Here is a 26239-nt window from a genome sequence, read left to right on the forward strand (position 1 = left end):
AAAGAGAAGGACGAAGGAAAAAGAACGAAGAAAGACTTCGGGAACTATCTGACTCCATGAGGAAAGGAAATATAAGAGTTATAGGAATACCAGAAGGAGAGGAGAGAGATGTAGGAACAGAGAAAATATTCAAAGAGATAATTGAAGAGAACTTCCCAAATGTGAAGAAGGAGCTGAAAATTGATATACAAGAAGCAAGAAGAACACCAAACTTCCACGACGAAAGGAAAAATACAGCAAGACACATAATAGTAAAGCTCCCAAGAATCCAGGACAAGGAAAAAATAATGAAGCTGGCAAGAGGGAAGGAACAGATAACATTCAAAGGAAAACCAATCAGGCTGACATCAGACTTCTCCGAAGAAACACTACGGGCAAGGAGAGAGTGGAGGGACATAGTCAACAGACTCCAAGAAAACAGATGCCAACCAAGAATACTCTATCCCGCAAAGCTCTCCTTCCTCTTTGAAGAAAGAATATGGACCTTCCCAGACAAACAGAAACTCCGGAATTTCATTGCAACTAAACCCCCACTCCAAAAAATACTACAAGGAGTCCTAAAGCCAGAACCTCAGAGCGACGAATAACAATGAAAAAAGGCCAAAAAAAAAAAAAAATTATTAAAAGAATAAATAAATAAAATCAAAGGAAAGACAAACACAATGGCAAATACAGATGTTAACATATCAATATTAACTCTAAATGTAAATGGACTAAACTCTTCAATAAAAAGACACAGAGTTGCAGCCTGGATTAAGAAACAAAACCCAACCTTTTGCTGTCTCCAGGAAACACATTTAGCTACAAAAGATAAAAATAGGCTCAAAGTTAAAGGATGGAAAACAATCCTACAAGCAAATGGACCAAAAAAGAAAGCAGGAACAGCTATACTTATATCAGATAAAACAGATTTCAAACTCAAAAAGATAAAAAGAGACCCCAATGGTCACTACATTATGATCAAGGGGACAATACTTCAAGAAGAAATAACACTCATTAACATATACTCACCAAACGAAGGAGCACCAAAATATATCAGACAACTGTTGTCCTCTCTGAAAACAGACATCAGAGAAAACACATACGTAGTGGGAGACTTCAACACACCACTATCAACAATGGATAGATCAACAAGACAAAAAATAAGTAAAGAAACCAAAGCTCTAAATAAAGACCTAGAGCAATTGGGCTTAACAGACATCTATAGAACACTAAACCCCAAAAAAACGGAGTACACATTTTTCTCAAGCGCACACGGATCATTCCCCAGGATCGATCACATACTGGGGCACAAGACAAACATCAACAGATACACCAAGATTGAAATCATATCAACCATCTTTTCTGACCATGAAGGCATCAAACTAGAAATAAACCATAAAAAGAAGGCAAGGAACTTTCCTACCTCATGGAGATTAAAAACCACACTACTGGAAGACCATTGGACTAATGAGGAGATCAGAGAAGAAATTAAAAAATTTTTTGAATTGAACGACAAGGAGGACACCAATATCCTAAATGTATGGGATGCAGCAAAAGCAGTAATAAGAGGAAAATATATAGCAATAGAAGCTCACATCAAGAAACAAGAAAGAACGCAAAGAAACAACCTAATCTCGAAGCTCAAAGATCTAGAAAAAGAACAACAAAAAAACCCCAAAACCAGTAGAAGAAAAGAAATAATAAAAACCAAACCAGAAATAAATGAAATTGAAACTAAAAAAACAATCCAAAAGATCAATGAAACCAAGAGCTGGTTCTTTGAAAAAATCAATAAAATAGACAAACCCCTAGCCAGGCTCACAAAGGAAAAAAGGGAGAAAGCACAAATAAACAGGATCATCAATGAAAGAGGAGAAATCACAACGGACACAGCAGAAATCAAAAGAATAATCAGTAACTACTATGAACAGTTATATGGAAACAAGTTTAACAATCTAGAGGAGATGGACAAATTCCTACAACTCTACAATCACCCAAAGCTAGATAAAGAAGAAATAGAACACCTAAACAGACCAATTACAATTAGCGAAATTGAAATGGTAATCAAAAACCTCCCCAAAAACAAAGGCCCAGGACCTGATGGATTTACAAATGAATTCTACCAAACATTCAGAGACGAATTAGTGCCTATCCTTCACAAACTCTTCCAAAAAATTGAGAAGGAAGGGACAATACCAAACACGTTCTATGAAGCCAACATTACACTAATACCAAAACCGAACAAGGACAACACAAAAAAGGAAAACTACAGGCCAATCTCCCTAATGAACACTGATGCAAAAATCCTCAATAAAATTTTAGCTATCAGAATCCAACAATGTATCCATAAGATAATTCACCACGACCAAGTTGGATTCATTCCAGGGGCACAAGGATGGTTTAACATCCGAAAATCAATCAACGTTATCCAACACATCAACAAAAAGAAATATAAAAACCATATGATAATATCAATAGATGCTGAGAAAGCTTTCGACAAAGTGCAACACCCATTCATGATAAAAGCCCTTGAAATTCTTGGGATACAAGGAACATACCTCAACATCATAAAGGCCATCTATGACAAGCCAACAGCCAGTATCATTCTCAATGGTGAAAAGCTGAAAGCAATTCCATTAAGATCTGGAACAAGACAAGGATGTCCACTCTCACCATTGCTTTTCAATATAATACTGGAAGTCCTAGCCAGGGCAATAAGACAAGAGAAAGACATCCAAGGAATCCAAATAGGAAAAGAAGAAGTCAAACTATCACTATTTGCAGACGATATGATATTATACATAGAGAACCCCAAAAACTCCACAGAAAAGCTAATTCAACTCATCAATCAGTTCAGTAAAGTGGCAGGATACAAAATCAACACGCAAAAGTCAGTAGCCTTCCTATACACAAACAATAAATCTGAAGAAGAAGAAATCAAAAAGACCATCCCTTTTGTTATTGAAACAAAAAAAATCAAATATTTGGGAATAAATCTAACAAAAGAGGTAAAGGACCTATACAAAGAAAACTATAAAACACTGTTAAAAGAAATAGAAGAAGATACAAAGAAATGGAGAGACATCCCCTGCTCGTGGATTGGAAGAATAAACATTATTAAAATGGCCATCCTTCCAAAAGCAATATACAGATTCAATGCTATTCCAATCAAAATTTCAATGTCATTCTTCAAAGAAATAGAACAATTATTGATGAAATTCATATGGAATCACAAAAAACCCCGAATAGCCAAAGCTCTCCTGAAAAAAAAAGAAGGGAATGGAGGCATCAGACTCCCAGACTTCAAACTATACTACAAAGCCATAATCATCAAAACTGCATGGTATTGGAACAAGAACAGACATACAGACCAATGGAATCGAATAGAAAATCCAGAAATCAACCCACAGATTTATGGTCAACTAATCTTTGACAAAGGAGCAAAGAATATGCATTGGAGCAAAGAAAGTTTGTTCAATAAATGGTGCTGGGAAAACTGGGTCGCTACATGCAAAAGAATGAAGCTTGACCACCACCTCACACCATACACAAAAATCAACTCAAAATGGATTAAAGAACTAGACATAAGACCTGAAACCATAAAATATATAGAAGGAAATATAGGCGAAACACTACGTGATTTGCACATCAAAGACATCTTTACAGACACATCACCCAAAGCAGTGATAGTGAAGGCAAAGATAAACAGCTGGGACTATATCAAATTAAAGAGCTTTTGCACAGCAAAAGAGACAATAACAAAAACAAAGAGAAACCCCACCAACTGGGAGAACATTTTTGCACCCAACACTAATGATAAAGGACTGATCACAAAAATCTGCAAAGAGCTGATGAGACTCAACAACAACAAAGAAAATAATCCAGTCAAAAAATGGGCAGAAGAGCTTAAAAGAAACTTCTCTGAAGAGGAAATGCAAATGGCCAACAGGCATATGAAAAAATGTTCAACATCACTTGTCATCAGGGAAATGCAAATCAAAACTACCATGAGATACCATCTTACACCAGTGAGAATGGCACATATTAAAAAAACTAGCAACAACAAATGTTGGCGAGGGTGTGGAGAAAAAGGAACCCTTCTGCACTGTTGGTGGGAGTGCAAACTGGTCCAACCACTGTGGAAAGCTGTGTGGAGATTTCTGGACCTACTAAACATAGAGCTTCCATATGACCCAGCAATTCCACTCCTAGGTATTTACCCAAAGGACACAGAAACATCAATTCCAAAGAACACCTGCACCCCTATGTTTATAGCAGCACTGTTTACAATAGCTAAGCTTTGGAAACAACCCAAATGCCCAAAAATAGATGACTGGATCAAGAAGATGTGGTACATATATACCATGGAATATTACTCAGCATTCAAAAAAGATAAACACATGCAATTTGCTGCAACATGGATGGCGCTGGAAGGGATCATGCTCAGCGAAATAAGCCAAAAAGAAAAAGAAAAATACCGGATGGTCTCACTCATAGCAGGAATCTAGAAAACTTAAATAAGGGACCAGGAAAATGAATAACTATAAGAAAGTGAAAATCAAAATCAACAAAAAACTATGAACCAGAGACACTTTTAGGGGGGCGGGGGCGGGAGGGGAGGGATTGGGGTCAGAATGGGGGGCTGCAATTGTATGGGGAATATAACAATAAAATTTATAAAAAAAAAATAAATAAATAAATAAAAATATTATATATTTTTATTTTTTAAAAAATCTATTATTATTATTAATCTATATCTACTATTCAGGGGCCAAATATGTTAAAACTATATGATCAGGGCCTCCCTGGTGGCATAGGCGGTTGAGCCCAGCACTGTGAATCTGTCTACAGTCTCTGCAGTGCCAGGTGGATTCCTGCCGGCTGCGGAGATTCCCACATTGCGTGGCAGGCCTCTCCTGTCTCGCCCACTGCTCCCCTCAGCAGTGTATTTTGGTCATTCTGCCTGTTCCCTTCCCCGCTCTGTCTCTGGTGAATCCTCTCACCCTCCCACACATCTGGCCTGTACCCTGGTTCTTGTATAAATAAAATAAATCTTAAAAAAAAAAAACCTATATGATCATCCAATAAGTGAATATTGCAAAATTTCAGGCAAAATTCAACACTCATTCACCCATTCATAATAGCACCGAACCAAAAAAAAAACCAAAAAAAAAAAGTAGCATACTTGGAATGAAAGCTCCCTAAAACCTGATAAAAGGGTATCTGTAAAAAATTCATAGCTAGTAATACACTTAACAGTGCAAGACTAAATGTGCTTTCCTAAGATCAGAAAAAAAACAAAAGGACATCTATTCTTACCAATGTGATAGGCAAGAAAAATAAATAAAAGGCATACAGATTGGAAGCAAAGCAGTTAAGATTATCTTAACTCAGAAACTAAATTATCTTACATGTAGAAAACACTAAAGGATCTACCAAGAAGTTATTAAAAAGTGAGTTCAGAAAAATTGCAAGATGCAAATATTTCAAGATTTAATTGAATTTCTGCATACTAACATTAAAAATGACAATAAAAATATTAATGCTATTTATTAAAATATCAAAAATATAAAATTTAGAAATAAATTGAACATGTTATATGAAAAACTTCTACAATGAAAACTATAAAACAATGCTGAGAGAAATTTTGCAGGATCCAAATAAATTAGATAGATCCCAATCAACTTTCTGGCAGACATTTTTTTAGAAATCAACAAGCTGATTTGAAAATATATATGGAAATACAAAGACCTAGGTCAGCCAAATCATTCTGAAAAAATATCAAAGCTGAAACACACTACCTAATTTCAAAATTTTATATAAAGCTAAGTAAGCAAGACAGGCTGGTATTGTTATAAGGATAGACATACACATCCATGGAACTAGAAAAAAGCACAGAAATATATACATGCTTCTAAGACCAAATGACTTTCAACAAAGTGTCAATATAACAATCTAACAGGGAAATGATAATCTCTTCTACTAGTGACACTGAAACAACTGAAAAGCAATACAGAAAAAAATTAACATTGACCTTTACTTTATACCATCTTAAAATTAATTCAAAATGGATGTAGAGATAAATAATTAAGAGCTAAAACTATCTAATTTCTAAAAGATAATAAAGAGAAATTCCCTGTGCAGTTGGTTTAGACAAATATTTCTTGGACGGAAAATGAACCATAAAAGGAAAAAACCTGATAAAATCAAATTTGTCAGAACTTTAAACTTTTGGTCTTCGAAAGATCATAAAACAGTAAAAAGGTAACCCCACACTTGAAAATAATTGCAAAACACACAGGTACACACACAATTTACATAGCAAATATTGTATATTTATATACAGATTCAGGTATATTTATGTGCGTATACACACACACACACACATCTATATCACAAGTTATCTGCATAAAATCCAATTAACAAGAAGACAAACTAATTTTTTAAATGGGAAAAGGATATGACCAGATACTTTATCAAGGAAGATATAAGAATCATAAATTAGGGTTGAAAAGATGTTCAACATTGTTACTCCTTAGGAAAATGAAAAGCACAATGAAATATCATCACACCCCCATTAGAAAGGTTAAAATTTAAAACTCTTACAATATCAACTTTTGGTAAGGTTATCGAGTAAGTGGAACTCACACACTACCGGCAGGAATGGAAAGGGTTTGGTCACTTTGGAAATAGTTTGAAATCTCATAAAAGCAAACATACCTTAAGCACACTTAACATACAAGCCAGCAACTGCACACAGTGGTATTTACCTAAATAGTCACAGCAGTTTTATTCATAGCAGCAATAATAAAAACGATAGCTTTTCATAGTAGCCAAAAGATTGGAAACAACTAGTAGAGTCGGGATAACAAAATGGTACAGTCATAAAATGGAAGGCTAAGCAACAAAAATAAGAATGAGCTACTAATATATGAAACAACATAGAGCAATATTAATAACATAATGCAAGTCAAAATAGCCAAATACAGAAGAAAAAACACTTTATGACTCAATTTATATGAAATTCTAAAAGACAAAATTATCATGACAGAAAGCACATGAATGTTTGTCCAGGGTCCGAAGTGAAAGGAAGGGTTAACTGCAAAAGTGCACAAGGGAATTTGGAGGATGATGAACATGTCACATATATTGATTGTGGTCAAAACTCATCCAACTGGACAATCGGTGATTTTTACATATGTTATTTACACCTCAGTAAAGCTGGCTTAAAAATTCAAACACAACACTAATAAAAAGCATAATCCCAATCATTTGATAAAGAGAAACAATTATTAAAAGAAAATTACTAATATAAGGCGTAATGTGGCCGTGTGTCCCTCTAAATTCACTATACTTATTCTCCAAGGATATTCTATAAATCTACCAAATGAAAAAAAAAAAAAAAAAACCTATACTCTTATTTCAAATAGCTTCTATTCTGTTTGATGGGTTTAGTTTGATAGACCTGAAAAAAAGTATATCTGATCCTTAAGGAACAAGATTGTGAAACTAGGATCGAGGCATTCTTTAGTGAATTGGGTCCCAGCTGCAGAAAAGGAGGCCACATTGAGAGTCATTTCTTAACAAAATGTCAGTTTCAATGCCTCTGATGCCAAGTATGGCTTTAAAGAGAAATACTAAGCACAGTTAAAGCAAACAGAGTAATAAAGAGCAAAGAAGATATCTGACATTGATCCTTTACGGAAACAAAGACACACACACACACACACACACAGGAACAGGAGTTTTAACAAAACAATTTCCAGAGAATGACCTAGAAAGAGGAGAGCCTGCAATGCATATATAAGACAGAGCAGCTTTCTATTAACAAAGTTTACAGTAGCTGCCACAAGGGTACATAATTTGAACTATGGCTTTTAACTTTCTCCTAAGTCAAAGTGTTCTCTACCAAGAGTAAAAACATCTGGACATTTTTAGTGAAGAATTACATATTTACATTAAAAAGAGACATTATCTAAACTGAAGACAAAGCTTCTGCATTAGGCCTAAGCTACTTTAAATTAAACTACCTTATTTCCTACTTGCATGGCTCCAGACATTGTTTATCTCTCTTACCATAATATTGTGACAAACTAGCAGATTCATGACAGAAAACACTTAAGAAAAAAAGCTGAAGAGTGTACATATACATGAGTGCATTTACATTTTGAACCACAGATTCGTGTGCCAAATACACTAAATTGTTAAATAAAAAAATGTGTTGGAATTTTCTGGTAACATAATAAACAGTGAGCCAAAAGTGTACTTAAATAATTTAACACTATGGTATGAAAACTCAAAGGTCCAGAACCACATATTTAAAAGACATTTATAATATTTTGACACTGATTTTTCTTTCTGAATAAAACAATTTTTTGAATAAAAAATATGGTAGTCTCAGAAGTTGAGAAGGCAAATGTCAAACTGTCCACTAGTCCAATACTAAGCACCACCCATACATCTTAAAAAATCATTCATGCTTTGGGGCCTCCCTGGTGGTGCAAGGGGTTAAGATGCAACCTATGAAGCTAACCACAGCCACTGCAGCACGAGTTCGATCTCCAGGTCAGGGAGCTACCCACATGGCACAGCAGACCTCTCCTGACTCACCCACTGCTCCCCTCAGCAGTGTATTTCAATTGATCTGCCTGTTCTGTTCCCCACTTTGTCTCTGGTGAATTCTCTCACCCCCCACACCTCTGGCCTGTACCCCAGTTCTTGTATGCATAAATAAATAAATCTTTTTTAAAAATCATTCATGTTTTATGTAGTATAGGCAATAGCAGATGCAAGATTACAACTTGAACAAGAGGAATCATGTTATTTTGGCTACAGAAACAAAACAGTGTGATTCATACAGTAAAAACTACAACTGTGGTTCATCACCTGCAACACAAAAAGAATCCCCAAGGGTTTCCACAGCTATCAGATCGGTACATGGAGCTTTCCTCATAGGTCAGCTCCAGGAAAATCAGCACTAGGCACAACCCCCACACACAGGTAACCTCAGTGTTTTCCAAAACACCAAACACCTCTTCAATCATTTAAATTATGTTGTAGATTATTATAAGCTATGAATTTACTTCTTGCTTTACACCATTACTAAAGTACAACTAAAAAATTCTGACCTGTCCATTAATTCCATATCCTTAATTCACTTTCTCATAGTATTCACTATGCAATTTTGTTTGCAATATCACATCCTGTTTACCATCTTAACAGTTTACTTTACTGCCCCAAACTTAAAATGCTAAATAGATACTGCCATTCTTCCCCTAAAGGCAAGGCTTACTTTATTGGTATTTTTTTTTGAAGTTTTATTTATTTTAATACAAGAACTGCAGTATAGGCCAGAGGCTCAGGAGGGTGAGAGGATTCACCAGAGATAGAGCGGGGAGAAGAACAGGCAGATGGATGGAAACACAATGCTGAGGGGAGCAGTGAGCACAACAGGAAGAGTCTGCCGTGCCATGTGGGTTTCTCCCTGGCCAGCCGTGAATCGAGCCCACGCTGCAGAGGCTGCGGACAGCTTCACAGCACTACGCTCAACCCACTGAGCCACCAGGGAGGCCCTATTGGTATTTTTAAAGAAGCATTAATAATATACTTATGAAGACACAGCTATACAATTAATGACATGTTTATTAATATTTACTAATATACTGTGCACTGTATTATACATATTATTAAAAGAAATCTACAAAGTCATTGAGGAAAACTGGAGAGAAAAAGGGGAAATGATCGGTTTAACAAACATTTTCCCAGCACTACAAATATTATACTAGGAAGCAAGGAGGACAAGAAGACAATTATGGAATAATGTGACATGAGACAGACATGTAAATAAAGTAATACAAAGGCCCCAAGCAAATTACAGGAGGATGCAAAAACCCAACAGCAAATCCTTAAACTAAATACACTGGACATTTTTTCTTTATTTCTCACATAATTTTCATGAAGCTATATAAACATATTACTTCACATCACGCAACTGACAACTCTTAGTTACTAATAAATGCCTCCCACCTTGTTTTCCCACTTTTTCATGCCTTGCCTATCTTTATTCACTAAGAGAAAGTGAATAAGAAGTTACAAGTAAAAGGAAAGAAACACACAACTAGAAATACCACTGAAGAGTTAAGAGGGACCAAAAGGGAAAATGCACTTCCAAAGAATGTTACATTAATATTAGGGAATGAGCATTAAGTTTTCTTAAAAATTAAGACTTTATAAAAAGGACACATGGTGGGTCTCCCTAGTGGCACAGGGGTTAAGTCTCACACTATCAAGCAATCACCAGCCACTGCAACATGAGTTTGATCCCCCACTAGGGAGCCAATCCCACTTGCCCAACAGATGTCTCCTGTCTCACCCACTACTCCCCTCAGCAGTGTATTTCAGTAGATCTGCTTGTTCTGCTCCCTACTCTGTCTCTGGTGAACCATCTCACCCTCCACACCTCTGGCCTGCACCCCAGTTCTTATATGCATAAATCTTTTTATTTTAAAAGAAGACACATGGCCTAAGCATTATTTTTCAAAGATACTACAACCCAAAGAAACTAAAATCACATGCTCAGAGTGGTATGCTCACTGCCATGCTCACTGCAGCATTATTCACAATAGGCAAGACATGGAAAAGACTTAAGTGTCTGAGTGTCTGTCAGCAGATGAATGGATAAAGAAAATGTAGTGTGTGTAACAGAACATTATTCAGCCTTAAAGCAGGGACTCCTGACATCTGCAACAACATGGGTGAACCTAGAGAATATTATGCTAAATGAAATACATCAGCAGAGAAAGATATAAAGCACCAAAAAAACCAAAAAAAGTCAAGTTCATGGTAACAGAAAGTATAATACTACAGAAACTCAAAATTACTAGAGGATGAGGGATGGGCAAAACACAAGGCTTTTTAAAAAGGGAAAGTAATATGGTGATTTCCAGGGACTGGAGAGAGAGGGTCATGAAGATTTCTAGTTTAATAAGTAACAGAATTTCAATTTTACAAGATAAAGAGAATGTGGAGATGTGTGCTGGTGATGCTTGTACAATATGAAAGCAGTACACTGCACACTTAGGATTAGTTAAAACAATAAATTTTATGCTATATATATATATATTTGCCACATTTAAAAAATGGGGGAAAATATGAATGAGAGAAACAAAGACAAAACATGGAGTTGAAAGCTCATGGAGTGTAAGACACGGGTGGTAGGTGGGTTGCTGGATGAGTAGGGACAGTGAGGGGTGAGGATATGAGGATACAAAGTGTTTAACTGAGAAGAGATTTGTACAGTAATATCTAGTGAAGTTTTTTCCTCCAAGGTTAAGTTCATAAAAAAAGCACATTTTGTCACCAAAAAAAAAAAAAAAAAAAGTTTTTAAAGATACTATAAATGTTCCTGTTCTAAAACAAGCTACTTCAGTCAAAGGAGCAACCTACCAGAAAGAATCACAAGGAAAGGAACCCGTTTTTTTTAAGTGAGGATATATTAAATGAGCAACTTATATGCACAAGGGCAACCATGAAAGGCAGCCAGTACCACAGAGTGGATGTCAATAAACACCCTGCACTTATTGCAACATCCTCCACTGTCTACAAACTGTGGCTTAACACTGGTGGGGCCTGAACAGACCCAGAGATTCTAAGTCAAAACAGAGAGGGTATTTTCCAGCTTCCCTTACTACCTCCCACAGGCAAACTTGGTAACTTGAGACATGAGAGCAGGAAGGATCAGAAACAACCATTCCCAAGAGTATCTAAACAGCATGTCTGCTCTCACTCCATCCCTCAAGGGAGTAATTAATCTGGATTTAGTGATTCAAGCAATAAGGATAAGGTCATATGATCTTTTCAAAAACACCTACTAAACGCAGAACAAAGGACTGACCTGCGGTATATTATTGAACCCTGACACACAAGCCTCACAAGGAATCAACACATTCTTGATTTTAGTTTCCCTTTCTCAATCCAGTTTCTCTCAAAATAAATTCCAAGCTGGCGCGTAGACCTATCCTGCCGCCCGCTGCTCCCCTCAGCAGTGTACTTCGGTCCTTCTGCCTGCTCTGCTCCCCGCTCTGGCTCTGGTGAATTCTCTCACCCTCCCACGCTTCTGACTGTACCCAGTGCTTGTATAAACAAATAAATAAATCTTTAAAAAAATAAATAAAATAAAATAAAATAAATTCCAAGCTCCTTTTCCTTAAACCCTTTCCTTTCTGCACAACTTGTCAAAGATCACCAACCCATTTAGCGGAACATAAAGGTACGTCCCATGAAATCAACAGCAATAATATCACATCCTAATAACTACCATTCCCTGTGGAAAACAGCTCGTGCCTACCAGATACACATTCAAAACTCCTTTTTTTAGTCCACCTGCATTTAAGTGCATTTCATCTCACCTAAACTCAGCAAAGCTAACCAATCCTGTGCCAAATGCATAGGTTAGCCAACTCTCCATCACCCATCCCCTTGCCTGCCTCTACCAAATCAGATAAAGTGAAAGTTTAATTGAAAAATTAAAAGAAAAAAAGAAAGAAAATCTTTGCTTTTCCAAACTAAGGAGGTCATAAAACACGGTTCTAGTGAAAGAGACAGAAACAGAATGCTGCTAGGGAAAAATAGTAAGGGATAACATTTCTGAGAAAGTATTTGCTCTGCCAAAGAAGAGCAGAAACTATTCTTCCTAATAAAGACACAATGACTGAAATGAAGCTGCCACACAGTCTACACCTGAGAGGCAATAATCATAGGGGAAGAATAAGAGGATCTGAAAGACATGCCCTGACATTGTTGAGCAACTGCAGTATAATGCACAATCACCTATCTCAGGACAGGAGGGAAAAATAACCCCTACTTTATGTCACTGTTATTTCTAACTGATAAAAATTCCCAATTACTACCATGGCTCTAGAGTGAAGTGTGGGCTGACACATTCTCACCAGCACTGATCCCAAATGAGATGAAAAATATTTGTGCCACTTCCCAAAAATGAGAAAGACATCATTAAAGATTATGAGCAGCGAAACCGTGGATTCATATACAATGGCTTGGAATTCCAGCTCAGAAACTAATTGGTACTGTTATCTATGTTAGCTAACCTTCCTAAGCTCAGTTTCCTCATCTGCAAAAATCATGCTAATAATCACTTCATAATGTGGCTGTAACATTAACTCAGCAATGCATATAAGTTTAATAGTCACTGGCATAGAGTAAGTGCTTAATAAAAATTTAGAAACCTGCCTTCATCACTACAACCATAACTACCATCATCTAGCAGGTCAATTCTTCAGCTACACTAAGTCAAGTTTAGAGACTCTTGACCTAAGAATGATTCAGCACCACATGAAACTGAAGGGAAAAATACAGTTTCAAATTTATTTTCTCCCTTCCCCTTCACCCCCGTGTGTGTGCATGTGCTCACGGGCTCAATGTGTGCACAAAGGCACATGTTTCTTCCCTCAGGCCTAATCCATACTATACAATTGATGAGCATTTGCTGACGGGTAAGTTTCTTAGCCAAAGTGTTTAGAAACAGAGAATAGAAACACTTAAAACACTGCAGTCATCAAGGTAAAGAAGTAATTTCTGTTACTTTCAGTATGTAATTTTTGTCAGCCATCCTCAAGAAGCAGAGATGATTTCCTTCTTAATACTTTAAACAAAACCCAAAAGTAGTCCAAAGGATTAATGCAAATATACTTACAAAGCTTTAAGCTACTTGGAAGAAAAGACTATAAATGCAAATTGTTATTATCTTTCTTTGGGATTATAGCTGCCCTGCCAAAATCCAAAGCTATATTAGTTTGTTTTTTTCCTCAAAGATTGAGTATTATTTCATCTTCTTTGCATTATTTTACTCTTTAACAGTCAGTGTGATAACTGTGGAGTTGTAGATGGAATGGTTACAGAAGATAACATTCTGGTTCCCAACCTTGGTTGCAATTCTCCCGTTTTCAAATTTATGAGAACAAAATCCATCTTCAATATCTTCTTCCAGTTTCAGTTCTCAATTTTCTAGATCATTACCCCATTCACACCTCAATTTACTAAGTTCATTGACACTGTTCACCTAACCGTTTTGCAACTCACCAAACACAATCTTGTATGTGGACAAAATCAGAGTTTCACAAGGACAACCATAATTTTTTTTTAAAACCAGAGCTTACGGGCTTTCCATATTACTAAAGTCTCATAACTCTATGGCAGGTTTCTAAGTTAAAATGCAGACATGAAAACACTGAAACTCACCAATCATGTTTTAAAATAGACTCTAAAAGTTAGAAAAAATAAAAGGTTTTATATAAATAGCAAGAGACGCATAAAACATTTACTTGTATTCTTAGTGCCTTTTTAAAAATTTAAAAAAACAAACCTGTGCATTTAGTTACTCTCAATTCTATCATTCTTTGATCATTTCTAGTATCAACCAGTCTTGGACAATTTTCATTTGTTGTTTTTATTTTTGTTTTGAACTTACATATTACTCTCCTAGAACTTCAGATAACATTTTCTGTACCACTCCAATTTTAGTATATATGCTGCCTATCTGAGTTCACAGGAACTATGTGTCACTGAAAGATAAAAAATCTTAGTAAGATTTATCTGAGACACAGATTTGCAATTCATGTAAATCAGAAGACAAATTCTGCACTCCCTGACAAGTTCCTCAAATATATATGTGTAATTAAATAGACACGCAGTGAAATTTGAAGGTACAAAAACAGAAACTGGTACATGGACAGAGCTCATCTGCCTATGGAGGTGAGTGGAGCAGGTAGAAAAGTCAAGACTTGTCATCCAAAAAAAAAAGGACGTGTCATCAGTCAAGGATATGAAAAAGAAAGAAACAGAAATTAAACACAAAGATAAATAATAATGGTTTTATTCTCTAGACCTTACTCATCCCAACAAACAAAGACAAGGTCAAGGGATCGCTAATATCAACAAGAGTCCTATCTTAGAGCTAAGATCCTCAACACTCTCCCTGCTACGCACAGACTAAGCCCATCACTCTCTTTCACTGCTCTCTCTAGTCCCAGTACATATTTTTTGTATAGACCGTACTGTATGATGGCCATTTATATACCCCCACACTGCTGTCTCCTCTCACACATTATGAGTACCCTGAAAGCTCATTCAAATTGTGTTTCCAGTGTTTCTGTCTGGCACACAGTGAGTACTCAAGAAGAGCTGCTGAATTGAACAAAAATTGTTTTCCAAACATTATACAGCTATCACAACATAAATGACAGTCAGTTATAAAAGTAAGTCTACTGATGACTACCAGTAGGCTTTTTAATAGTTATTCTCTCTCTGGCACATCATTATTAAGTGTAGTAGGTGAAAGAATAAACTTTTAACATAGGCTGAGGACAGTGCTATTTCCTTCCACGAGACAAAGTTGATTAATATTTTACTTTGGTTTAAATTCCTCTGTGTCACATACATATGTGTTTGTGCGGTGGGGGAGGGTCTCCTCACCCTTTCTCTCATTAACGAGTCAGAAAACTAAAAAAATGAACTCAGAGACATATACATAATCATTACTTTTCAGAGTCCAGTGGATGTTAAAACTTACATTCTCAGCCCTTAATCCTGTAACATTTTTCGTATTCTTAGCTCCTTCTGTGCAAAATTTTTAAATTGGAAAACTAACAGGTGATGCATCTTTCTTTGTAGTGACTGAATAAATTTTTGCTCTACGAGACAACTGTCAAAGAATTGAATTTACAAGCACGCCCTTCCAAAAAAAACATTCAGTATTCAGTTGTTTCTTAGCTAGTGAATCTACTGATATTTTCTCATCACAAGTAAGAAACAGAGATAAAAATCTGTGATGCAGAGGGCTCAGGAGTCAAGAAAAGCAATGCAGTTCAGTCGGGGGGGGGGGGAAGTATCAATAATGTGTGAAAATACTAAATATTTTCTAACCAATCTAGGCTGAGGCTTTAAAATGGATAATTAAAATTCTTAAAAATGATAAATGCTCTGGAGAATGGTAGTGTTTATAAATAAATATAGAGGAACTTTTTTCTTTTCTATGAATGGTGGGGGGGCGGTGAGGGCACAAAGGTGATTACAAAAATGGTAACTTAAGACTGGCCCTGAAGAGTTAGTTCAACCATGAGGAATGAAGTTGCTGTTCTCAAGGTAGCGAAAGTTTAGTATTAGCTTTTGCTGCATCATAAGTTTCTAAACAAAATACAAAACTCACATCTTACACATTCTAGTGAGAAACTTTCAAAAGCATAACATTTTAATTACTGAAGCCAGTATTTTGAGATCACAAACATTTGCAATGTGATTTCAGAAATATTCTGCATCTACAGCACTTCACACACATTATCAGGTACTTTATGCTTTCCTTTTATAAACAGTACACTGAAATGCAACCCCTTTTATTAACTTTAATTTCTCAACAAATCTGAAGAATACAAACATGCAGCTCTCATAGGCAATCCAACAGCTCCTGAGCACCTGCTCTTCCCCAGGCACTGTGTAGTCATCAGAGATCATTGAATTGAATATGGCACCTCTGGCCTACACCCCAGTTCTTGTATGCATAGATAAATACAAATAAATCTTTTTTTAAAGATTTATTTATTTATGCATACAAGAGCTGGGGTACAGGCCAGAGGTGCAGGGGGAGGTGAGAATATTCACCAGAGACAGAGTGGGGAACAGAACAGGCAGATTGACCGAAGTACACAGCTGAGGGGAGCAGTGGGCGAGTCAGGAGAGGTCTGCTGCGCCATGTGGGTTGCTCCCTGGCCAGCCGGGGATCGAGAACTTGTGCTGCAGAGGCTGCGGACTGCCCCACAGTGCAGTGCTTAACCCCTTCCACCACCAGGGAGGCCCAAAAATAAATCTTTAAAAAAAAATCACAATGAGATACCACCATCTTACACTTGTAAACATGGCCTATGCCAAAAAGACCAGAAAAAAGTGTTGGTAAGGGTGTAGAGAAAAAGGAACTCTCATACACGGTTAGTGGGTTGATGCAGCACCTATGGAAAACAATATAGCAGTATTTCAAAAAAAATTAAAATAGATCTATCATAGGATCCAGCAATTTCAATCCTAGGTGTGTGCCCAAAGAATGCAAAAACACCAATTCAAAGGGATGCATGCAATTCTATCTTCATTACAACACTATTTATAATAAACAAGTTATGAAAATAACCTAAGTAGTCAATGACAGATGAATTGATTAAGATGTAGTATATCTACACATTGGAATATGACTCAGCTATAAAAAAGGATGAACTCTTGCCCTCTGAAACAACATGGGTGAAACAGGAGGATTAAGCTAAATGAAATAAGCCGGAAAGAAAAAGATAAATACAGGGTATATGGAATATAGAGAAATAAAATGAAGGGTCAAAAATAAACCAAAAACAAACAAACCCTAGAAATCCGACTATAAAATTGAGGCTACCAAAGAGGAAGGGGAAAGTGGAGAGCAAAGTGGGGAGAAGGCCCAATAGACTATAGTGGAGGACAATGGGTGCCTCGGTGTGATTGTGGCTGTGGTGTGGAAACATACAATTGAAGAAATGTGAACCTAAACATCTGAATAATACACAGTGTTGTAAACCAATGTTACCTCAATAAAAATAAAAACAAAAACCATACCAAAAAAATTAAATATTTTTTTACTACATATAAAACTCTTGATCCCCACATTTATTCAAAGGCCTACATCTAACCACTGCAGTCTCATTTTGGATCACTGTCTCCAGCTCATTTCACTTCAGCTATACTGGTCTTTTTAATTCCACAAAAAATGCCAAGATTACCTCTGTGAGGCTTTTACATTAGTCACTTTCCTTGCCTAGAATGCACTTTATATTTGTTTAGCTGTCTACTTGATATCATATATAATTTTGTTATGGTCTATATCTTTGGTAACTGCCTACCTCCCGCTACAATATAAGCTTTATAAAAGAAGAAATTTCATCTATCTTTGTAATACAATGTCCCTACTATCAAAATAAAACACGGGTGAACAAATAAACTATTTTAAAAAATAAGCCATTAACTGAAAGAACTAGCTAAAGCTTTTAAAGTTGTTATGTGAAGCAAAAAAATATATCTTTCTCTCATTCTTTTCCTTAACAGTTTATCAATTTATTGCTTCTCAGTCCCAAATTTACCCTTTTCTTCCTGCTCTATAACTAAACATTAATATTCTTAACCTTTCAGTATTTCCTCAGAGTTTGAATATCTAAATACCCTGATAATTTATAACTCCTTACAAAGGCACAGTTATCATCAAAGAATTTTAAGAATTCTAATTAGAAGGCTTGAGATGGAAGCATGGGGTTCTGACAATTACTAGTGATCATATCATTGCACTTAGCTTTTTAGGCTTCACTTTCCTCATCTGTATAATGTGTAATCCCTGTCTATCTTAGACAGTGTCCTTCACCATAGTCTACTGGGCTCTGGCCTACCCAGGAGGAAGCCAAGTACTGCCTGAGGCAGGAAGTCACTGTTCCTCTTCTTCTTTCCAAAGACACAGGCCAAAACTCTACACAGCCCACCAGTAATCATGACAAGTTCTTTATAAAGTCAACCTGAGTCTACTTAAGAGGCCTGTGGTGAGGTTCAAATGAGATTATGCATAAATAGTAAACTACAGACAAGGACAAGTTATTATTATTCAGTATCAATTCAACAAAATTTTACTGAACACTAACCCTGTATGCCAGATAATACATTGGCAAAAAAAAATTTTAAGACAGCACCCTTCTCTCAAAAGAGTTTACACTTAAATTGAGGGGAATAAAACAGACGAGCAAAATAATTTTGCCAGAGATTGGCAGTGTGCAGCATTCTGTGGGAGCATAGAGGAGCTATACTAAGCAGAGTTTGGAGGGTTAGGGGAGACTTCCTGGAGAAAGTAGGGCCAAAGTGGAGTCTGAAAGGAACAGGAGAGTGAGGAAAAAAGGTCTCATCAAATGAGTAATTTCCAATTTTTACTGGTCCCAAATCATGTTCAAGAGGCAGATTAGTTATATCATCTGAAAAATTATAGTATCAAAGGTTAAGAACAAGCTATTCAGGTATTACCTGGGGTAAAATTCTTCTATCACCGTAGACTTACCCCAGCACAATTTATTTTATTCTCTACCACTAAGTAAAACACCAGTTTTTAAACCTTTAGGGCACCTTTCCTCACCCTACAAGAATATGTCCATTATTAAGACTAAAAACGTACAATCACACACTCCAAGGTCAAAACCTTCCTCCTCAAAAAAGATGTTAAGAGACCTCAGCAATAGGCATAGATTTCTCCTTTACCATAACTCCAAAAAAAAGGTCTCCCATTCCTTCCAGTTTCCTTCTAAGACAAGTTCCTATGAAATACACCCATCCATTCTCCTGCCAGATAAGGTCAAGGATTCTCTGGGCAACCTTCTCAACCAGAGTTGGCCCTGCCCACTCAAGAGGAAGCCAAGTACTGCCTGAAGTAGGAAGTCACTGTCCCTCTTCCTCTTCCCAAAAACATAGGCCAAAACTCCACATAACCCACCAGTAATCATGACCCGTTCTTTACAAAGTCAGCCTGAGTCCACGAAATCAAAACATAGGTATCCCCTACAGCCCACAATTCCATTCCTAGGTATATAACCAACAGACACTTGTTTGCCAAAAAGCATTCTAGGATGTTCAGAGCTATAGTATTAGCTGTAACCAAAAGAAAAAAAACAAAATACAAATGCCCATCGACAAAAGAACAGGTAAATAAATTGTAATAAAGCTTATCAGAATTGGGATGAAAAAAATCATATGGCATATAGTATGTTCTCAAATATTGGCATCGTTGAATTATACATGTTTAGTAACAGAGAGCAGTAAAATTATTTATACCAGAAAATATTACAATTTTTAACTCAAAAGGCTGGTCTATTCTTACATTATAACTAGTAAAGTTTAAAATGAGTCACATCACATAATTCTCTTCTGCAGTTAGCACTCAAAAAGTATAAAAAGAAACTTGATTAAAGACAACAACACTGCAAATGCATATATTTTTAAGATGGTATTACTAGTGTCACGTTTTCAACAAAGCACTTATCATGTTATTTACTCAATACCGCTACCTTCAATTTCACCCAGCAGGGGACTGTAACGCTAGCATATCACTGCTGCTAGTACTTAAATATAAAGACTTTCTTCTACACTGCCCTTTTCTGACAGAAAATTCCAAGTTACAACAGAAATCTAGGGCTTATATCCCCTGTAGGCCACACTTATTGTCAAGGGTCACATTTGATATCTATCTTCAAGGAAAAAACTACACAACCTTGAAATAACCACAAAGAACAGTCACAAGATTAATCAGCTCACCATTAATATCTCTAGGAGGAAGAAAAATTGAGACAGGTAACAATAGATAGTAACAAATAAAAGCCAAGGAATTCTAGCATTACTGAAACACTATCATAAGCAATCTGGATAGAATCATGAAAATTAACTTATCAAATACAGAATGAAAGTAAACAACTGAAAAAAATGGGAACGTGCACACATAAAGTGAAATACTTACTGCTAAAGCCTTGGAGAGTTTGGCTCTAAATTCATTCAGGACAATTGCCACAATGTCATTAAGGGGTACATAGGCAAAGCCATCTTCCAGGTAGACTTTCCTTCCTCGGTATAACTCCAAAGCATCAGCAAATGGGATCTGAATTCAGAGAGAAACATGAAAAATCAGTGAGTTCCTATCATTAAAAAGTCCTCCTCAATGTGAAGAAAAAGAAACTCTCCTGCACTGCTGGTGGGAATGCAAACTGGTCCAACCACTATGGAGAGCTGTGTGGAGATTCCTCAATCTGCCAAAGAGGGAGTTTCCATATGATCCAGAAATTCCACTCCTAGGTATTTACCCAAAGGACAAAGGAACACTAATTCAAAAGGGCACCAGCACCCCTATATTTATAGCAGCACTATTTACAATAGGTAAGCTATGGAAACCACCCAGATGCCCCAAAATAGATGACTGGATCAAGATGTGGTACATATACACAATGGAATATTACTCAGCAATCAAAAAAGATAAACTCATACAATTTGCCGCAACTTGGATGGAGCTGGAAGGGATATGCTCAGCGAAATAAGCCAGAAACTAAGAGAAAAATACCGGATGGTCTCACCCATAGCAGGAATTTAGAAAACCCAAATAAGGGACCAGGGAAAAGACTAATTACAATAAAGTAAAAATCAAAAGCAACAAGCAACTATAAACCAGAGACACACTACGTGGCGGGGTGGAGGGGGAGGGCATAGGATCAAAACAAGGGGGTGGGAATTGTATGGATCTATAACCAAGATGAAAATGCATACATTATGCAAAAATGAAAAATAATATAAAAAAATATAAAATAAAACAAAATAAATGTCCTCCTCAGTCCTCTAGAGTACTGATCTAAACAAAATTCTTCCTGTGAAAAATTCATTAGTCCCAGCATTAAATAAAAATCTATTAATTTATACTCCTTAAAACTAAATAATTAGCATTAGAAAAGATTGGCAGTCAAAATGTGCTTGTTGCAGAGTAGCTGTTTCAAAACTAATAAGCCAAGTTAGGATGTTTTCTTTTTATTCTTAATTCATGAATATACAAACTACAATCCCTAGGATTTCAAACTTACCTCAAGCCCTGCAAGCACACTGCATTCTCCTCAAGACATAATCCACATTTTATTCTGCATCAAGTATACTTCTAGTTAGTACACAATATGTTCAGTGTAAAAATCACCAGTAAGAAAAGTAATTCCAAATTTCTTCATCTATGTTTCCATTCTTTCTCTAGAGAAAGATATTGGAAAAGCTAATCTCAACACTAAAAATGAAAATAAACATCCAGTTTCACTATTAAAATAAGAATTTGCCAGTAAATATTCTTTCAAAAATCCTAACACCACTTTACTTCTATTTTTTTTTAAACATCTTTTTTTTTTAAGATTTATTTATTTATTTATTCTTACAAACACTGTCAGAAGCACGGGAGGGTGAGAGAATTCACCAGAGCCAGAGCGGGGAGCAGAGCAGGCAGAAGGGCTGAAGAACACTGCTGAGGGGAGCAGCGGGCGGCAGGAGAGGTCTGCACACCATGTGGGACCTGCCTCCGGTGGCCGGGGAGCAGCCGGGTATCAAACTGGCACCGCGAAGGCTACGGGCAGCTTCGCAACCCAGCGCTCAACCACTGTGCCACCGGGGAGGCCCTACTTCTATTTTTTAAGATTAGCAGAATATACTAGCAAATTGTGAAAATCCTCCTTACTCTTCAATAGTTTTTCTCTTTTTTAAAAATGTGATTTTAAAAATTGGTGAAAAAATAATCCCCAAATTGCCTCGTTGCTCATACTCCTGGGAAGGGTGAAATCTAGATCTCATAACTTTTCTATATATTTTTCTATATATCCAGTGACATTACATAAAAATCAGGCTGTGTTTAACAGACAGCACTGTGATTAATTTACAGATTTCTACACCACCACGGTCCTTACCCTGAAGGAGTTCATCACTTTGTTGAGAAAACAAGTCAACAACATGTGGAAACTCAAACACAGCTCCACAGGGAGGAGTATGTGTGACACAGCACCACACTGGTGGCACCTGGGTGGCAGAAAGGGCATTTATTCCAATAATCCAGGCAGGAACAAGTTTGGGAATGGCAGTTCTAGTCAAGCCCTGTGACTGACCCGACTTTGTCTTTGGCACATTTAATAAATGCTTCTAAGCCTCAGCTGCAAAATTTATAAACTCAGGGAAGGGGAAGAAGAGAAGGTTTAAATGAACTTAAAGGGTTTTTTAACTCTTTAGCTAGAATCCATGATTCTAGCTTTTTAGGAAGGTCACAGTATAAATAAAAGGCTCAAGCAGAAGCAAAAGCTGATGTGAAACCAGAGTAATGGAAAATGTGTGGTGGGGGCGGGGGTGAATACTGATTGCCACACTCTAAGCTTGAAAGGCTGACTGAATGATGGTCTAACTGATAGATACAGGAAGCTGGAATGGGAAGCTAGTGTGAGGGCACGATTTTAAAGTACTGACATTCACCAACAATAATCAGTACATTCTTTTCAGAGGAAATCATGGTGCTGCAGCCTCAAATTTTAAAATAAATTTTAGGTTTCCTCTCTTCCCCGTCCAGTATTATTCAATCTCAAAACCATTCAATGGATTCAAGCACAGTAGGGATCTGTGCTGAGGGGAGAGGGAAACAGGGGGCCTAGTGCAAGATACTGGGAACTGAGTAGGTTAAAGAAGGGTTTGCCATGGAAAAGCAAGCAGCAAACAGAGTCAAGCGCCCAAGTGAAATGTGCGTCTGTGTGGAATAACTGCCCAAGAACAATGTCAGAGCCCAGGGGTGGTGAAGAAGGCTTCCAGGCAGGGCAGTGGTCCCAGAGAAGCAGGGAAGAAGAGTGTCCTTTTAAGAAAATGGTCTGAGTGGGGGATCAGAGCTCAAGCAGGGGTAGGTTAGAAGGGCGTCTGTCGGAGAACAGTCCGTGGGGTGAACATGCTATCTCTGTAGGGAAAGAAGAGGCTATAATGACAAGAGACTATATAAATAAGCTCATTGAATATGTACATAAAGCTCAATGTACTCTATTTAGCAAAACTACGCAGTATTTAAAAGTTTGCAAACAGGCCCTAGTGGAAGACAATGGGTTCTTTGGTAGTGAGTGTTGTGTGGAAACATACATCTAAATCTTATACCCCTGAATCATATAGTATAATAAACCAAAGTTAACTCAGTAAAAAGTAATGCAATTTAAACCAAATACAAAGTAAATAAATGAAAATTTGCATACCTTATAAACTGACTCCAACTTTGCCCCAGGTAGACTGGGTGATGAATTTAAAATATCCTGTGTTCGGAGAGCCTTCTCTTCATTGCTTATCTAAAAGGAAACATAGTTGATACCTCTTAAAATAAAGTCTTCATTAAGTTTGAATAAAGTACTCTCCTGTTCTAGTGAAGAGTCCACACTTTCATCAAAAATTTTAAAACTGAGATATCTCTAATCATTCCTAATTGATTACTGAATCATTACTGCCATTAATGAAGCCAAAATAGAGGCTAAAACTTAAATTCAATATACTTTCAGACCTCTACTCTGGTCATTTATGAGGATATAACACAAGAACTATAGCAGAAATACAAAAAGCATTATAATATGAAAGAAAGGAATAAAAACTCAATTTAATATAGACTGAAAATGAACTGTATCCCCATTTAAGAGTTATTTGCTCTTTTGAGTAGTTTAATTATCACTCAATTTTCTAGCCACATAAAACTCCAAATTTATAATATTAATTTTTCTAGGAACTATGAATCTCTTATAACAGACTGGCATAACTTTAAAAGATATATCTAGCTACATAAAATTTTAATATTCTATAGAGAAAACTAAAAGATCTATAAATGGAGATGAAACATAATGACAAATATTTATGTCATTTAACATCTGAGTTAATCTCAATAAACCCTTAAATAGTAATCCAAAAGTAAAACATAGTCCCTGCAAATATTCATATAACAAAAGTAAATTAAAGTATAACACGATAATATTTCTATCTATTATAATGGCAAAAGTTAAAAAGATTTAGCATACACACAGTACTTGGGCAAAGCATAGCCAAAAATTTTAAAGCACACATGTAACTAAGAATTTCACTTCCAGAATTAATCTTAATCAAATAACAGAATACACAAATAGAAACAATTTTTCTTTCTCACAATGTCATTTATAGTAAGAAAAATACTTATATCCAGCAATGGGTATTTGGTTAAATGAATGGCAATAAAACTTGATGTTTCAGGAAAGCAGGCTGTATTTTCTGGTCAACTGCTCACAGAAATCAAAGAAAAAATACTTACAAGATTTTTTTTTTAAAGCATGGAAGATAAGGTAGGGAATCTATCAGGAGATGCAATCCTCCCATTCAACTGACAAGGGTCATTAGAAAAATCCCAAGCCTTGAACTTTTTTTTTTTTTAAATTTATTTATTTATACAAGCACTGGGTACAGTCAAAAGTGCAGGAGGGTGAGAGAATTCACCAGAGCCAGAGCGGGCAGCAGAGCAGGTGGAAGGACAGAAGTACACTGCTGAGGGGAGCAGCGGGAGGCAGGAGAGGTCTAGGCGCCATGTGGGACCCTTGCCCAGCAGCCGGGGATTGAACTGGTGCTGCAGAGGCTGCGGGCAGCTTCGCAACCCAGCGCTCAACCGCTGCGCTACCTGGGAGGCCCTGAACTTCTTTTAAAGTGGTCCATGATTCAAATTTCCCAGAAACTGAGCAGAAGCAAACTCAAATCCTCTCTGAAGAAAAGCCCATTCACAACATGCCTTGAAGGTTTCCTATAAGCACATTCTCAAGCACAATGTCAAGTATATTGTATTTATATAGCAAGGCGCGTAATAAAACATCACTTTGTGAGCAAAAACAAGACTCAAAAAGTACACAGATAATAATTACATTAGTATTTGTAAGAAATAACAACCATAATAGCATCTGATGAATGGAAAACCAAAAATTTAGAAAGAAAAAGGGAGGGAAGGAAAAAAAATAGAGGCGGGGAAGAAGGAAGTGGAGGAAAGAGGCACTTCAAGAAAAAACAAAAATTTCAGGAACAGAAATTAAAAACTTAGTGGAATCATAAACACCACCTTAAATTTCAATAATTGTAGATTAGATAATTCAGACAAACCCATCTACATCAGACGTCTCATAGGTTACTTAGGGATTATCAGGCCAACAGATTAAACCTGTTATTTAAGCCTGTTATTTAAAGTGCATTTATATATGTGCTAATCCTGAGAAAGCATCAAAGAGGCTCTGTGAAGGTAGGCAAATTATCCCCTACTCTCTGGAAAACTAAGGGGGGGTGAACCAGAAATTTATTCACCTTCATGTGGATCTACAACCCAGTTTCCACTTGTCTAATGGCCAGGCACTTCAGATTTTGTAATGAAATTAAAACTATCCTGGATTAGCAGTGCCGCCTGGCCCAAGAAGAAAAAACAAACCATTCTAGAGGAAAGTTGCAATCCACCTACGCCTCAATATAGTTCTCCAAATAAATTTCCAAATGCAATCTCCAACACAGTCAAAGATAACAGAGTGAACAGTAAACAAGACTATGAATGAGAACCAGACATGTAAGACCAAAAAAAGCATAATCCTTTCAAAAAAGGATTGGGAAAAAGAAACAAATCTTATTTTTCACAGAT

At 36.6% G+C, this 26239-nt stretch overlaps 1 protein-coding gene across 1 annotated transcript in view; it reads right to left on the minus strand.

The window, feature by feature from the left end:
* The window catches only part of PRIM2 (DNA primase subunit 2), a gene marked incomplete at both ends in the record, with an annotated part of 281009 nt that overhangs the window by 182536 nt on the left and 72234 nt on the right, over positions 1-26239 (minus strand). Inside the window, 2 exons of the mRNA XM_084228130.1 lie at positions 20546-20683; positions 23817-23906. Coding sequence (XP_084084256.1) covers positions 20546-20683; positions 23817-23906 — 228 coding nt within the window. The remainder of the gene's footprint in view (positions 1-20545; positions 20684-23816; positions 23907-26239) is intronic.

This window comes from Talpa europaea, assembly GCF_964194135.1.
Source record: "Talpa europaea genome assembly, chromosome: 2".
Taxonomy (NCBI): domain Eukaryota; kingdom Metazoa; phylum Chordata; class Mammalia; order Eulipotyphla; family Talpidae; genus Talpa; species Talpa europaea.